The sequence below is a fragment of the Embiotoca jacksoni genome, unplaced genomic scaffold, assembly GCF_022577435.1.
Source record: "Embiotoca jacksoni isolate LCO1_2020_lvr unplaced genomic scaffold, fEmbJac1.0.p SCAF_4, whole genome shotgun sequence".
In the NCBI taxonomy this organism is placed as follows: Eukaryota; Metazoa; Chordata; class Actinopteri; family Embiotocidae; genus Embiotoca; species Embiotoca jacksoni.
Window position 1 is genome coordinate 19,260,707 of NW_027185392.1, and position 16,715 is coordinate 19,277,421.

Sequence of the window (16,715 nt, forward strand, 5' to 3'; positions counted from 1 at the left end):
TTTTTAATGGCCACATTTTTTGTATCAATAAAATATATTCTATAATAGTCTATAATCTTTGATTAAATAAACTATGGGAAAAAATATCATCGATACATTTTAGGTCAATAATTATATATTTTATTACCATACAAGTATACACTTAATTAATCCAGATTAAAAAAAAACAATAGAAAAGTATTTGTTGCCTCCTGTTAATATTGTGCAAGTAGCAGCTGGTCTTCTGTTCCTTTATTCTTCAAGTAAGTTGATCATTCAAGTTCACTTCCGACTCCAGTTGTAATAGTACATGTTAAGTATGCGTTCAAGACATTTTCACAGCAGACTCAGTGATTGAGTCTACAAGGTGCAAACAATTTATCGACAGGTGTGTGAGGCTAAATGTTGCGACTAATCAGTATAAATAACTTAAAAGGGCAGGAAAATGTGTTGTGAAAAGAAGAAAGGAAACGGTACAAATACGGGTCAGTGACACATAAGGCAGAAGTGGTTCATCATCACCATCACCCAAGCTGCACTACAGTATAATGTAGGCTTTCTGGTGGTATTGCAGACTCCCTTTGATGATTATGGTCTGAGGGAAAATAAAATGCCGCTATCTTACGTGTCTTTGTAGCTGAATGGATAAAAAAAAAAAAGAAAAAAGGAACAAGTAAAGAAGGAATGAAGAGAAGAGTCACAGTTTCATCCCATCCAGTCAGAAATGGATTCAAACAAGTTTGGACTCTATTTGTTACCCAACATAAGTGGAGAGAGGGAGGATGGCAGTTAGCTGACACAGCCGCAGTCGCTGTGTACGCTACATTTTGTTAAAACCACTTCCTTCTCCATTTCTCGAGTGGTCAGACCAAAGAAGACCAGATTTAATATCTCCTTCACTGGTTTCTACACAACCAGTAAACTTGATGAACCACAGTCGTGACAAGATCAGTGATAAGGTCACATCATGCTACATGACTTGCTTTTCAATAGGCGAAAGGAAGTTTCCTGTCTTAGTCTTCAGTTTCCATCTTGGTTCACACGCTTGCTGATGTGTACTTACATTTAAGTGTAAATCATTTTTAAAGAGAAAGCACACGCCAACATAGACATTACAGTCTAGAAGAAGACACATGGCTCAAAAATATGAGTGCCTCGTCCAACCACTCTTGACTCCCTGTTGCCGTCTCCATCTCTTCTCCTCCCATCTTCGCAGCCTCTCCTCATGGTTTTCTTGTGTTCTTATTTGTTCAGGAGCAGTTTTGCCAGAGACTGGAGGACCTCCCTCTTCTCATACAGGTACATCTGGGTTTCCCACAGCATGTCTACCAGGACCGCGTCGCTCACCTCGTCCAGCATCACCTCCTGTGACAGCTGGGGACTCAGTCTGCGCAAAATACAACAAACACACTGACTGTAAGAGGTTTCACAGCAGGGACAAACTTAAAAAAAATAGTTGAAACAAAATGAGTGTATGAAAGGCTGCACAATGGTGTTTTAATGAAAAGGTTTTACATATATTTACCTTGTAATTTCACTTAAAAAGGTTGAGATAATGGGCTGAATAGGGCTTAATGACACAGAATAATGTATCCTTCAAAAACTTTTGTTTTAGCCGAGTCAGGCACTACCAAGATAGAAACCGTCTAGAAATACAGTCTATCTGGGGATTAAACTGCAGTCGTGTCTTGTTTAGGCCGGGCACTTCCTAGACAACTTTTCTGAATCAATGCGTCAACATGCCTCTAAAAGACTGACTCGCAGCACGTTTGACTCCAGTGTTCCCAACCTCATCCAGCACACTGACGACTAGTAGGTAGTCTCACTGTAACTAATATCGTCGCTCGCACCCGAATGTTTACTCGTTGCGACATGCAGGGTTTACTGACACCAGTCAGCTCGCAAAATGTCTTACATAAAACTCGTGTTTTGAAAAACGGCACAGGAAGTGTGATGAATAAGAGACATTACAAAAAGTGGGCTGAGAAAAGATACTTCGCCAGAAAAAGGATGTTCATAGTCAGCTGACCTGTGGTAGATGGTGTCGATCATTTCACACCAGGCTCTGGCCCTGTCCACTGCACAGCCGTCAGAATCTGTACACTGTTCATTCACAGAGGATTTTGAAGAAAAATATGAGTAAACATTTAAAAAAAAAAAAAAGTGGAAGTGACAACTCTGGCTGAATGAATGGGATCAAAACATTGTTTGGACAGTAGAAAATGATGGTCACTGATTGAAATACAAAAAGTGGTGTACTCACGCAGTCCACCAGCATTTTGCCCAGCTCCTTTGCTCCCACAAAGCTCTTGGCCAGCTCCAGAGGGTTGGAGGGCCGGAAAACATCCACAGAGCTCACCACCACCTGAGGAGGTTTACCTGGAGACACACAAGGAGCACATGAACACAACCAAAGTGTATAACCAGTGGTGGCTCTGCAGGAAGAGACAAATAACTGTCTACACACAGCGACTTTCCATCTCAAAATAAGTGTGAATTACTGTAAATACGCTGTATCCTGCTGACACCCTGGGTTAACATCATCCATGAGATGACATACGACAACTTATGGCTGTTCCATGGCACATTTAATCAGAAATAAAAACCCTGACAGAAAGTGTCAGAGACTGAAAGACGGTTTTATTATATATTATATAAAGTGTATATGTATAAACACACAGGACTGTTCATCAGGGTTGTGGAATATTGAACCTGACATTTAAGCCAACTGCTGCGTTGGTTAGCAACATAAACTGAGATAAACCGAGTTCAGTTGGCGCCCAGTTGAGTGTAACTTTATCTCAAAGTGTTCATATGATTGTGTTTGTTTGAAAGAATGCAAAATGGCAATAATTGAATTCCCTGTTTTTCCAGGCGGGACACACGGTTCAGATACTGGCACTGACCACCACGATCGTCCCGGGCAGTGGCAGATTTTAGTTGACTCATTTCTTGTGTTATTCTACACAGAGCCTTTCCACTGCAGTTAATGGCTCACCACTGCCCCCTTTTGGTACCAAGTATTTTTCTGAAATTCCTTTTCCACTTCAGATGGTAATCCCTGAACGCAGTGACGACACATGAAACTGTTGTGACATTATCTTCAAACCGACAGACAGAAACAGTGGAGGAAATGGAGGAGAGGCTGTTCTGGATTCTCCGTATGCGGCTGTTTGTCAAGCAGAGGAACGTCTGCAGCTCCTTAATTGACCACAGTTTGGTTTTGCAGGTTGCCGTTAATGGGGTTTTCCAGTGAATAAAATAAATTGCGGCTGCTATAGTAGCTTGGATGGTTAACAATGGCGGGTTGGTGCAGGATGCAGACCCATGTTGCGACGCTGTGATTGTGATGATTCTTTGACCAATCAGTGGTCCGCAATGTTTTCAAGTCACATTTTAGTGTCAGCTCAGCTCGCTTGGAACCTCAATGACGGTGATACTAAAAATAGCACCGGGTATTGTCCACAACTTTTGTCCAAAGTGAGTCGAGTCGTGCTGATACCGGCCGTGGGAAAGTGGACTTTAGGCACTGTTAGCCTTTATTACTTATATACCTTATAGTTATTGCTCAGTTGTTTTTATTCTCATGTTGTTATCTTATCTCATCCACATACATTATGTGCACAGGCATAATAAAAAAAACGAATATACAAGCAGTCAATGGATACACAACACATTCAGACACATTTAAATGACTTACCTGTTCCAAGAGAAACAACTATATCCAGCTTCTTGATGTCCTCCTTGAGGCCCTGAGAGAAACGGATAAATAAATCATCTAATAAACAATAAAGGACTTACTAATCCATTTAGGTTAGTAGTTTAATGTGCACTTAATGCAAGACCTACCTCTGCTTTCAAGGCCTTGTTGTATTGATGGATTTCTGACATGGCGTCTAGAGTCGGGTTATTGGCCAGCAGCCCTCCATCCAGAAAGCGGCCCATTGGTCGGAAGTAGGTTGGAGCAGCTCCGCTGGAGCGAGCGGCTCTCCACACTAGTTGCTCTGATGTAAAGACGAGGATTTGAGGGTTTAAGACTGCAGGTTTTTTTCAAATAGCGCAAGAGGAAAAAACATATTTATCAATGAGATAAGCCAGATGCAGATTTCAGTACTTCCCAATGGTATATCCCGAAACAATAATTCCACGTGGTTTTTATTAAGACTCTGGGAAGAAGCATGATATGAATGGAAGGGTTAACAAAATAAAAGGGTTTGTTTATTTAATTCTTTGCTAAGATTGACATCCAGTATGAGACGACGAGCTCCCAAACTACAGTTGTTAGCAGCCGTGAAGTGTTAAGGTGCTGAACTGAAATGCACATTGTGGACAAGAAAGAGTATTTAAAACTAAAAATGTTAAACTTTTTAATTCCATCTAAGGTGTGTTTTTGGAGAAAATTAGTTTTACTGACTTTAGTTACACACACACACACACACACGCACGCACACACGCACACACACACACACACACACACACACACACACACACACACACACATACGTCCACACACCTTCATCTGGCACCTTTCTATGCTTTCTGGGTGGCTCCTCTGTGTATCCTACTATCAACACATCCTCATCCTCCCATCCTGTAACAACAACATGGCAGCTGGCACTCAACACAACACAACACAACACAACACAGAACAACACAGAACAACACAATCAGACTTCCTACTGAATGTGATGACATGCCAACTCTGCGTTCACCCACAACCATTTTCAGGTTTCACTGCCTGAATAAACCAAAAACGTGGTTACCACATCCCGCAATTTAAAACCTGCAGTTTCTGAAAACGTCTTACTTTGCCGGCACACAGTGGTATGATCAGTGCGCGCCACTCGCCCTCTCTGGTATTAAAAGACTAGTGCAATAGGTCACAGTGGGTAACAGCTGAAGTACCTTGTGGGATGGTGAGAGGCTTGAACGTAGCAGTGGTGGCATATGGAGGCTCTCTGCGGACGGACGGAGGGTTGTAGTTCCTGAAGATGTGCAGCTCGCCTGGATGTCTGTCTGCCAGAACGCTGGTCACCATCACCCTGTGCAGAAAGAAATAAAGGAGGGGAAAGTGAAAAGCGTAATAGTTAGAGAGAGGAGCGTCGGTTGGTTCAGCATTTGTGTTCATGCTAAAGAAGCTTGATGAGAAATTCTCTTTAAAACCTGAAAACAAGCAACAAATGACACAAAAATGATTTTCAGAATCGGAAAAAATTGTATTAACATTTTTTGAAGTTTGTCAGCAGGATTGCCCCAATTTTCAAGAAACTTTGTGGAATTGTGTCGCATGAATTGAGGAGGAACCCATTCATGTGTGGAGCAGGTTTGAATCACAGGGGTGGATCCACAAACTATTTTTTACATTCATTGTGAAATAGAGCATCTGGCCTCCCAAATTCCATCCATGTTAGTAGTCGGGATCTTGTGTGTCACATTGGACATCACAGTCACCGTGATGTTTCACTTTCCGTTGCGGACGCGCTTTGCTGCTGTTCACAGCGTTCATCCTCGCTCATATAGCTTCGCTCATCTACACAAAACCTCTTTGTGCGGCAGCTGGGCAGCTGATTTCAACTTGTAACACTCATGCAAAATCCTTTGCTAACCTTAAACTTAAATGTGCTATTTCAGTTCCATTTGCTTAACAAGGCTTCTCTGTCTCTCTCTCTCCCTCTGCTTCTCCTTCTGTCTCCTGATCAGTGTGACAGATGTTTAGTTTTTCCTCTGCCTCCTTCAGCGATATTTTGTTTGTCATAAAAGTAAACTTTTTGCAACATTGGAGACGGGGCTCGCTTAATTGGAAGTGCAGCTCCACACCATGGAAAACAACCCATTAGCTGTGGTAGCTGATCAAGACGCTATTAACCGGTGCGGGCCGACCAAATGATTCCCCTGTTAGCCGGCTGGGTAACAGTATGAAGGAAGCAAGGCCCTAAACAGAAGCCTGCGGTAACCAGTCCAGACCGATGGCCGCCTGCCTCTTGAGTCTGGTTCTTTTGGAGGTTTCTTCCTGTTAAAAGGTCTTTTTTTTTTCTTTCCACTGTCACCAAATGCTTGTTCAGGTTGGAATTGTTGGATTTCTCTCCATAATATTGTAGTCTCACCTTTAGCGCCTTGAGGTGACTGAAACTGAACATAACTGACCTAAATTAGACTGAAAAACCCAGCAGATTGAAGGAAAGTTCATAGGTGACAAATAATAAACCATCCTAGAAATATGATGACTTTGTACTTGCTCAAACTTAACACAGAAAGCGAGTCGTTTTGGGTAGTTTAGTCATTTTCCCCCAGTTTTGCTCAGCAGGTTAGAATCAGGTCAAATTTCCAAAAGGCTGACCAATCATAGCAAAGCAGAGGGATATTTAAAACTGGTTGATGACATTGCTACCAACAAGAAACACAGAACAAAATACACAAATTGCCTCCTGCCTACAAAAGACTACTTTACAGGAAAGCATTGGCTATAAACAGCCTGCTGACAAGTGTCACATGTTGACGTCACAGTTACCTGGGGTATCGGACGTCTGTCATCTTGGTGTGTTCTCCAAATTCTTTCTTCAGGAAGTCCTCCAGCGGTGCTGATTCGTAGGGTCTTGATCCCTTGAACACCTGCTCCTTCATCCTAAAGTACAGGCAGCGCAGGTACTCCATGGACTTACCTACACACAAAAGAAAGTTTCATTGTTGTTCTGATCCGTTATAGGAACGCTGAGAAGTGTAAAAGAAAACGCGACCACACCGTGGACGATAGCGAGGGCCAGGATGCCCCCGGTGCTCGTGCCGGCCACCCAGTCGAAGAGCTCTCTGATGGGTCGACCTGCTTCTCTCTCCAGAGCGATCAACATCTGGATCAGCACAAGGCCTTTAATGCCTCCACCATCCAGACACAGCAGTCTGTCTATCCTGCAGCACAGGAAAGACAACAAAAAAAAATGTTGTCTCCAAAACTGTAATAATCATATAAAACATACAAATAAAATGATACAAAAAAAATATTTTGTGCCAGGGAAAGGGATTAATCCTATATTCCGTTTTACAAAAGAAAGAATGCCTTCCCCTTAAATCAAGGTTTTGTACCTTAACAACCTCTTCATCTTAAAATGATATATTTACAGCAAACATGACAAACTGGAGATACGTTTATGGTTATTACATCAATTACAAGTGAACCGGACACATGTGCCAGCTCTATGTCTATGAACGGACTCACAGTGTTTCAATTAAATAAGATGATGCAATATAGCCTGTTAATTATTGTACACCTGTCATACTGATATTTCAAACCACTGTTGTATTTCAAAATTTTAAATTTCCATTAAATATACATGTTTTAAAAAGTGAACAAATTCTACAAATTACCTGTGTAAATCAGTACAAACCAATATAAGTAAATAAATATCTATATAAATCATTAAATCTAAATAATATTAAATATAAATGTGTATAAAAATGAATGTATAAAATGTGTAGAAATCACTTAAACAAATCTGACAGCTCTCTCATTTCCAAATACAAAGAGGACATACAAATATTCTTTGATCTCCTCCCCTTCTAATAATTTTCATATAGTCCACTCACTTCTTTTTCTCCATTTTGAGGCCGTCCACTTCAGATCTGCCTCTACTCATTGCACCGATTGCAGCGCCCACAGACATGATGTCATCAAACCCTGTGAGCCAATCACATGACACATCATCAAATGAATGCATGAAGGACAGAAAAGGAAAGCGGTCACTGGGGTTTCTGATAGCCACATGGGAGTTTTACAAGGAGCAACTCGTGATGGTTTCACAACATCTATAAACACACACATTTCCTTTATTCATCGCTATCATTACACATCACCGCAGACACTCTCTGCCACAGTATGCTGCAAATGGAAAAGGTTTGGGGAGCACGGCAATGCTGCCTCATCAAACTTTTTTGGATCATTGTTGACATGATCAAAATAAAATCCCACCTTCCTGCTCAGGTTTCATTCATTAACATTCTTCAAACTCCTGATTTGAAGTTTTCCAACAGCACTTTGAACTGAAAACATGTTAATCTGTTGAAGATAGTCTTTACACTTTGTAATAAAAGTCATTTCTTACATTATGTTTCAGATTAATTGAAACGGTCCTAAATTAGCACAAATTTTCAGGATTTGCAAAATATGAAATAAATGAATTAAAAATAATGCAGTTATGAGGAAAAAGGAGACATTTAAGTGGAAAACAAACAAACAGAGAACAGTGATATAATTCCTGTAACCTTGAAAGACGTAAAGCTCAAAGGACCTCCTGGTGAAATAAAAGTAGAATAGAAACCAACTCAAATGTGAAGAAGAGGCAGGTGGGGGACGATGGTGTTACCTATGCCTGGAGGCTTGGCCATGGTGGAGATGGGAGGAGGACTGCCGGGGGAGGGAGGGAGGCAGCGCTGGACTCCTACACTACACAGCATGTCCAGCAGTATCTTTCTATTAGAACCTTTCATGTTTAACACACACACACACACACACACACACACACACACACACACACAAGCAAGCCAGCGTGTTAGACATGCACACACAGCAGGAAGAGCTCAAGATGAACAGAGAGAGAGAGAGAGAGAGAGAGAGAGAGAGAGAGAGAGAGAGAGAGAGAGAGAGAGAGAGAGGGAGAGAGGGAGAGAGAGGGAGGGAGAGAGAGGAGGAGAGAACATCTGTAAGCTCTTAGCGATTATCATGCATTTTCAAAATGAATACATAACAGCAGACTTAAATTACCACTATTTCTGCTTCTAGGCATCCAGTGAAAGGTTTCATAAACAACCTATTAATGTGCAAACAACAAATATGCTCATGCGATAAGCCTGTTTGAACAGGAAGTAAAAAGTCAGGAGTAACAATGTTCAGGTCTTTTTATAAGTATTCAAACTAGAGGTTAAAAATATTTTGGCCTTTAAAATGCTCTTCTTTTTAACAGGTGGATTATATTGCTGTCTGTGGTAAAGTCTCAGGTGGAAACACTCTGACAGAGAATCTAGGACAGGGGTGTCAAACATACGGCCTGGGGGCCGGATCCGGCCCGCCAGGGGGTCCGGCTCGGCCCGCCGGATGACTTTGCTAAGTGTGAAAATTACAGAAAGACATAAATTGCATTTCTATGAGAATATGGAGGTTTATGAGTACAAACGTTTTGTAATTGTTTTTTTTAATCGATCCAGTAATTGCTTCAGAAACAGCGTAAATGTGACGTCTGCTCCGGAGGGAGAAGCTGCTGCTCGCTTTGTGACCCGTTAAATCTGCAGAGGAGAGCCGGGGCAGATAAACAGTGGACTGATGTCTGAGATTTTGCTCTTTATGTTTCTAGTTTATTGTAGAAAGACCTTTAAAATAGGGTTTATCATCCAAAAACCGTCACCAATGATTTAAACATAGAGAAATATTGTCGTTATGAATGCGTTATTATGCTATGATTTTACTGGTCTGGCCCACTTGAGATGAAAGTGGGCAGTATGTGGCCCCTTAACTAAAGTGAGTTTGACACCCCTGATCTAGGGCATCATTTGGATGGGCTTTTTGTCACGGCACTACAGATGAGAAATTTATTGTGACAAGGAAGCAGTTTGAATGTCACTACCACAACTGTAGGCCGACAGTTATTGGTCAGAATAATACAAAAAAAAAACTGTAAAGCAACAAACTATGACATTCAAACAATGTTTTATCACTGACACTGTGTACGTTATGAACTTGTGAAGTGAAGGGGCGATGCGAACACTGTACTGACAATCATTTGCTTTATTAACGGATAAAAGGACATTTTCAAATACCACTCACTTGTATTACTGCCCTCCACTATGGAGAACGTGAACATGACAGTAGGGAGTGAAAAGATTAAATAACAGTAATTAAGTATTTTTTTGAACAATTTAGAGACCAGAGAGTGGCTTTCATTTTTATGTATTTTAGTATCTTTCCCACTTTTTTACACTCTCTGAGGATCAATTAAGTCTTGTCTTGTATAATATTACTCTTTAAGGCAGTTAAATATTTCTTATTATACCTTTAAAAAAGGAGTAATGACAGCTCATTGAGCCTCTTAACATTTGTAAAACAATGTAGTCGTTGCATAAAACATTTAAAATATTAATAATTGGCACTGAGGACGGCTTAAAGTGGATTATTTTGTCTAGAATCTCTTGTTAAATACCTCCGTGTGCTCACACAGACGCTCTACAATCTACAGAGGAACACATGCTTTGAAGGAGGACTACATGAGATCAAACAGGTTGGTTAGGTCAGCCACATTTAAAGCTCCCCCCTCCCTCCCTCTCTCCCTCTCCCTCTCTCTCTCCCTCCCTCTCCCTCCCTCTCCCTCCCTCTCCCTCTCTCCCTCTCCCTCCCTCCCTCCCTCCCTCTCTCCCCCCTCCCTCTCCCTCTCCCTCCCTCGCTCCCTCCCTCCCTCTCACCTTTGCTGCTGCGAGCAGCGATGAGTCCGGGCGTTTCTCCCAGGTCGTTGTGGATCTCCACGTCAGCCCCGAACACAATCAGAGCTTTGATCAAGTCCATGTGGTCCATCTGATGAACAGAGTCACACAAAGTGGTCAATATCATTATCTTAAAACCATACGTGTTGTGATTTCGGTTTTTGGATGGATCTATTTCCATTCTGAAGGAGTCACATATCATTGCATAGTTTTTCTGCATTGAGAAAGAACCGAGTTGAGCAGCTCTGTCAAATAACAGCATTTTCTTCTCAGCATTTCCCTCTCTTGCTGCGTTACAACCACTTAGTAAACCCCTTTTTTAATGAAGCGTGTTCAAAAAGTTGAGAGACGGCTCCCGGTGCGCTCCAACAGAGTGCAGCACAGCGATGTGACCTGGCATTGTTTTTTAATCATATTTGTTGTATCTTATATATAGATGTATGTTTCTTCTATTGCTTTTATCTGTGTGAAGCGTACTGAATTGGCCCTGTGTATGAAATGTGCTGCACAAATAAAACTGCTCGCTTGTGGGTTAGAGACTTCTGCATTTTCAATTGTGTGCTGTGAGCGGGAGCGTTGAGATGTTGGAGCCGCAGTTCCACAGTACAGATAGTTTGCAGTGAATGTTTTCCCTCAGAGCATCACAGTGGAACTCGTTGTTGACAGTCTGAGCCTGGTGGACAGATTAACAGCGCACAACCCCCCCCCCCCCCCCCCCCCCCCCCCCCCCGCAAATACCAAAGAAAAGCCAGCTGGCGGCTCCTGACCTGACGCCCTTTCTTCGGTCTTGGACAGTGACATTCTGCCCCTCTTGAAACACAAATGTCGCTCAAAGCACCTCGCCTGGCTCACTGTTTCATTGAAGTGGATTTTCGAAAGCATTTCTCTGATGCTGACTTCTGGAGTTTGGCACAAATGTCTCTGCTCAAGTCAATGATGAAATCGTAAAATGTGCACGAACCAGCGTCCACAAAAACTTGCGTAACTCAGGTGCTGATGTTGATCACGTGATTAAACTTGGAAAACTTGTTCGCGAAGGTCGTTGCTTCTTCCTGCACTGCGCACATCGCTGCACTGTAAGTCATACACAACAGTTGTTTTTGTTTTTTCGATCGGCCCTCCAATATCATCACTCTTTCATTTCTCCGACATTTTGCAAATCAGTAAGAGATTACTTCTTCCACTTGAAAACACGAGACTAACAATACGCTGTGTCTTCTACACGCACCTTCATCGCTAGGTGCAGGGCTGTGTTCCCATGCTGGCCCTTCAGGTTGGCATTCCCCCCGTGGGTGAGCAACACCATGGCCGCCTCGAAGCGGCCCCTCTGGGTCAAAATGTGGAGGGCGCTCTCCCCGGTCTTGCTGAGGTAGTTCACTTCACAGCCGTGCTCCAGCAGCATACAACACATCTGGCACAGAGAGAGCAAGACAGCAAACATGAAGTTAGTCTTTGACGCTTTGCTAATCTTTCAACAGCTGAGCCTTTATGAGGGATTAAAGGTTTTTCGATGTTGCACAGACTCCAAGTGTTTTCTGACAGAGGTCATCCATTTAGGTTTCATCAAAGCCTTTTTCTCTGGATGTATCCTCTCACAATGCAAACATGTGATTCAAACAGCTTCTCATAACCACTAAACACAGGATGTAATGTTTGTAACCTCAGAGGTTTTGGCCCAGTGAAGAGGCGTCCCGCCATACAAAGAGTCCTCAGCCTGGAGCTGACCTGGGTCTGCTTTAAGGATCTCCTCCACACAGCTGACACACAAACACACAACAAAAACACATTTACCATCGAATACATATCAACAGAAGCAGATCATTTAAAATCATTCAGCACAGTTTTTCTCATGTACGATGTCAGTTTCAGTAACCCTTATAAAAGGCCACAGTTTATTTGGGTTTTACTTTTTGTGTGTGTGTGTGTTTGTACAAAGTGTTCCATGTCTTAAAAAGCACCATTAAATGATTTTGTAACAACCTCTACAGTTTCCCTCCCTCAGCATTACTCATTTCAGCAAAATGAAACAACTCACAAAAAATACACTCACTGGCATTTCCAGATTAGGCCCCTTTTTAATTTTATTTTATTCTATCAAGTATTAATTACTGCTCTTGTACATCCATCTGTCATTTTGGCTTAATACCATACCATACCATTGTATCTACTTGGTCTTGTTTTTAGCATAAATAGATCATTTAGTGCTTTCTCAGGCAGATCAGTTCACTAAATTCAATTAAATATCACCTTCCTTGAATTAAATATGCGTTTTGACCTACCTATGTCCTATTTCAAGATGAGTCACCTTCTTTCAAACCAGTATGAAGTCATTTCCACTTGAATTAGTGATTCACTCTCTTCTTCCTTGGCCTTCAGTTTTCTAGTGGGCGAAAGTTAATAATTCAAAACTATTTAATTAAGAACTTTTACTAATAATTAGTTATTTCACTGATTACTGTGCTGTAGAAAGTCTGATCTCAAATAATTTGATCTATAAACCAGCATTAATATTTAGACTGGAACCAGCTTATTTTAAGATTTCTTGTCAAAGTAGAACTAACCAGCTGCATGGACAGATAATTTCACTGGTATTAAGTCGTTATCTCTTCAAAGTCCGTGTGTGGTCCTTGTATTTGGGCCAAGATGTTGATCAGTGGAAGAGTGGAAACGGTTCCTTTCTTCAACACCGTGCCGCTTGAGGAAAACACACCAAAACTGTTCTGTAGCTAAATCTTAGCGCTCGTCCCTCTCACCCCTTCTCGCTGTACTTCATGGCGCTGTGGATGGGGTAGCCTGCACCACCAATGACATCACACTTGGCCCCGCCCTCCAACAGTGCTTTGACGGCCTCCATGCGGCCCAAACGGCACGCCACGTGCAGCGGCGTCTCCCCGTTGTCATTCAGCTCGTTCACCCCCGAGCACAGTCGAGAGCACAGAACCTGCAAGAGGAGAGAGGAGAGCGGGAACATGATGTTCATACGCAGTTCGGAGGATCTAATCAGTTGAGTTTTAAAAACAGTTAAAAAATGGTGTTATGATAAATTCCAGATGAATCAGATGAAACGAGACTGATGTATTGTTTTCCATCTGAATAGAGCATCAACCTTCACACGTGTAACTGAGACTTCACCCCGGCTGAGTCTCACCTGGACGATGACTGGAGACTCCTGCTTGGAGGCGCAGTGCATGGGTGTGTCTCCGTTGCGGTCTCTGATATCGGTACGAGCCTGGCTCTCTTCCAGCAGCTCCTTTACGCACGCCAAGTCGCCTCGCTCGCACGCCAGGTGCAGCGGCGTCTGACCTGATGCATTGCGAGCGTTGATCTGACTGAAGGCGGAAAGACGACAGGTGGTTTTATCTTTGGGAGCTCTGCACGTTTTGCCATAAAACTAATTTTCTTAAGTATAAAGCAGGTTTCAAATCATTTCCCTCTTTCTAGGCAGCAATAAATTTCCGATCGTGTCAGTATAAAAACTGGCTTGCAGAACTTTAGTTTTTTTGGCCACCTTATCTTATCATGCTGTGGTAATGTGATTAAAACAAGGACAGCTTTGAAAAATCGTTGTGCCTTTTAACTCATTCCAGCATAAACTTTTTAACTTTACTTGGAAATTCCTTTTCATGATGTCTGTTCCCTCTTTGTGTCGTTTATATTAAGTGTCCCCACAACACGAGGCTGCCTCAGAGACTTTTGACAAAAATTATAGCAATTAAATGTCCACTGTGATAGATTCACTGTCTCAAGTAGCTTTTACATGTAATAATACGTTTCTTATTATACTGAACTAATGTGAATAAAAAAAACAACTGCTGCATGGAAAAAGCTGTTTATATAAATCAGTCATACATAATTAATAGTATTTGTTACCCTTTATGCATTTAGCTGGCACTCATACTGACTGCTCACACTTCTATAGAAGAGGCTTATACATCCTTATCCTGTCCTCACTCAGTTGTATATAATGCAAATATATATATAAATATGAAGTCATACAACTTCATATAAAACTGATTCAATTAATAATCAACAAGAATAACTTGCAGGTTCACTAAGTCTGACCCACCGCTGGGTAAAACTCAACATGTCCTACCTCTGGACAAAGTTGTGTTTGAGACACTCTCTCAGACTCGTCTCCACGGCGATGTGGGCGGAGCTCCAGTCCGGGTGGTTGCGGATGCAGTCCACGATTGGCTGCACCGTCTCGGCTTTCAGAGGAAGTGTCTCGTAGAAGGGTCGCAGTTTGAGGGCGAACTGCGGGAACCAGTTCATGGCATCCTCCTCTGACACCACCTGAAAGAGCCTTCAGGCAGTCCAGCGGGTACAGAGTCAAGTTTCACTGGAGATACTACCTATAGTACCAAAAACTCTGGTAAAACTACTGCAAATGACAGGTTAGTTAACTAAGAATAAGAATAACTTACTTTTTGCCACTTGGAAAGATAATTACAAAGAGCTGTGAGCCTCAGAGTGTGTTTTATTTCTTGTATTTGGTTTCCTTGTCTATCAAAAAGTTCCTTTTGTTCATTCAATGTCACTATTTACATTACTTTCTACTTGTTGTAATTTACAGACTTCAAAAAAAAAGGTGCATCTTAAAATATGACATCTGCACCTTTGACACTAGTTTGGCGGCTGTATTGCACTACGAATGGCACGTATTATCACACCGCTCTCCCGTTGATGTGATCAACACTGACCTCAGCACAACAGTCGGTGTCTCTGGGCACATGAGGAGACAGTCCCACGACTGACACTGGGTGTTTTTGTACAGGACCAGGCGGCCCTCCTCTTTCAGCAGGACTTTGCCCGCTCCTCCGTAGTCGGACAGCGGCGCATCTCTGACCCGGTAAGGGTTGGTGAAGAGGGTTGACACGGAGGACACGGTGTCCAACAGCCGGCCCAGGAACTGCATTGTCACCTGAAATCACAGAGATGTGGAAAGACTGAAACAGCAGCACAGATAAAACACGCAGTCATGTTTATGGGATTGTTGGGATTGTTGTCAACATTGATGAATGATTCATTTTACCCCCAGGACGGGATGCAACCACTCAAGAAGAGCAACACGACTACTAACCCCGACATTGTGTGTTACAGCTGCTGACAGTTTCTACTTGTGGGTTCCTGCTCTGTCAAAAACAACTTAACGTTATACTATTATTATTATTATTATTATTATTATTATTATTATTATTACACGTGAGGCTAACAGCTGCCAACTCCCCCCTCCCTGTTAAACTCCCAGACCTTCTTGTGTCTGTGATAACCGATAACAAACACGTGTCTCCGTTCATGCTGCTCACGAGTTTCAAGTTATCCTCAATCAACTCGACACGATAGCGGCGCTAAAAACAACAACAACAACAACCCTGATACTGTCAGCGAAACACGCAGTCAGTTTATGCTTTTAACATAAACACCTCAAACTATTTACAGATACAACATTTAGCTTCCCGTCAGCTGATCGCATTAAGTGGTGTAAATATAAAAGCGGCCCGCCGCTGTCTGTCCGAGCTCACCTGCTAGCTGCTCTGCGACGTCGGCCTGACTTCTGACAGCGACGTCAACAATCGCGTCCCGCAACCAACCTTGCTTGCAGATCTTGATTGGCGTGAGCTGGACCAATCAGAGCTCAGGTACGAGATACTTGCTACGTATAAAGGGTGGGACATAACGCTATTGAAGATCGTTTTCTTGTCGATCAAAGACCTTCGTAATTACGTCATCAATTTAGTGGAGCTGCTACGTCATCTTTATTTTAAAACATATTTTCCACTGAGCAACTCGAGAACAATTAAAAATGATAAATAAATAAGTTAGATTTGAGAAAAGAAATTAAAATTGTAGTGACGGTTTTTTTTTTACAGGCACATTAAACATTAAATGAATGGCTCAGTAATTTAGATTTTTAGTTATAAATCAGTCTTTGGTTCAAAAGCCATTGTAAAACACCAATAATACACATGAATGTGTCCCTCATAGTATTTATAGTTTAAGATATGTAAAAGCAGCAACACTACTTATCCCATTTTACTTTACTTACATACATGTTATCCTAGAATATCAAAGTAAGAAGCATCATAAAATCTGATTTTACGTTTTGTGTGTCATATCAAGTCTCCAAAAAAATAGTGGGTCAATATAGTGTAAGAAAAATCTATCGAAGTAAAATATTCAGTCTTAGGAATTAGAGCAGAAATAATAGAAGTAGCTTGAACCCGCAAAATTAAAGTTCATGTAGGCCGACAACAAAACTGCATTGAAGCGAAGTAATC

General features: G+C 41.9%; 1 protein-coding gene across 2 annotated transcripts; it reads right to left on the reverse strand.

Annotated features, from left to right (window-relative positions):
- Positions 1 to 97: 97 nt before the first annotated feature.
- On the reverse strand, positions 98 to 16,000 carry pla2g6 (phospholipase A2, group VI (cytosolic, calcium-independent)). Of its 2 annotated transcripts, XM_069167239.1 has the most exons (19): positions 15,960 to 16,000; positions 15,138 to 15,358; positions 14,531 to 14,740; positions 13,586 to 13,766; positions 13,191 to 13,378; positions 12,098 to 12,194; positions 11,666 to 11,848; positions 10,420 to 10,528; positions 8,334 to 8,450; positions 7,558 to 7,648; positions 6,719 to 6,882; positions 6,488 to 6,638; positions 4,885 to 5,021; positions 4,493 to 4,570; positions 3,829 to 3,983; positions 3,680 to 3,731; positions 2,243 to 2,358; positions 2,009 to 2,082; positions 98 to 1,366 (listed from the first exon to the last, which is right to left on the reverse strand). In XM_069167239.1, exons 2-19 carry the CDS (start codon positions 15,350 to 15,352, stop codon positions 1,222 to 1,224), a joined length of 2,463 nt encoding a protein of 820 aa, XP_069023340.1. In that variant the 5' UTR covers positions 15,353 to 15,358; positions 15,960 to 16,000; the 3' UTR covers positions 98 to 1,221. The 2 variants fall into 2 exon arrangements, with proteins under 2 accessions (XP_069023340.1, XP_069023341.1); XM_069167240.1 differs by lacking the exon at positions 4,493 to 4,570.
- Between the last annotated feature and the right edge of the window lie 715 nt (positions 16,001 to 16,715).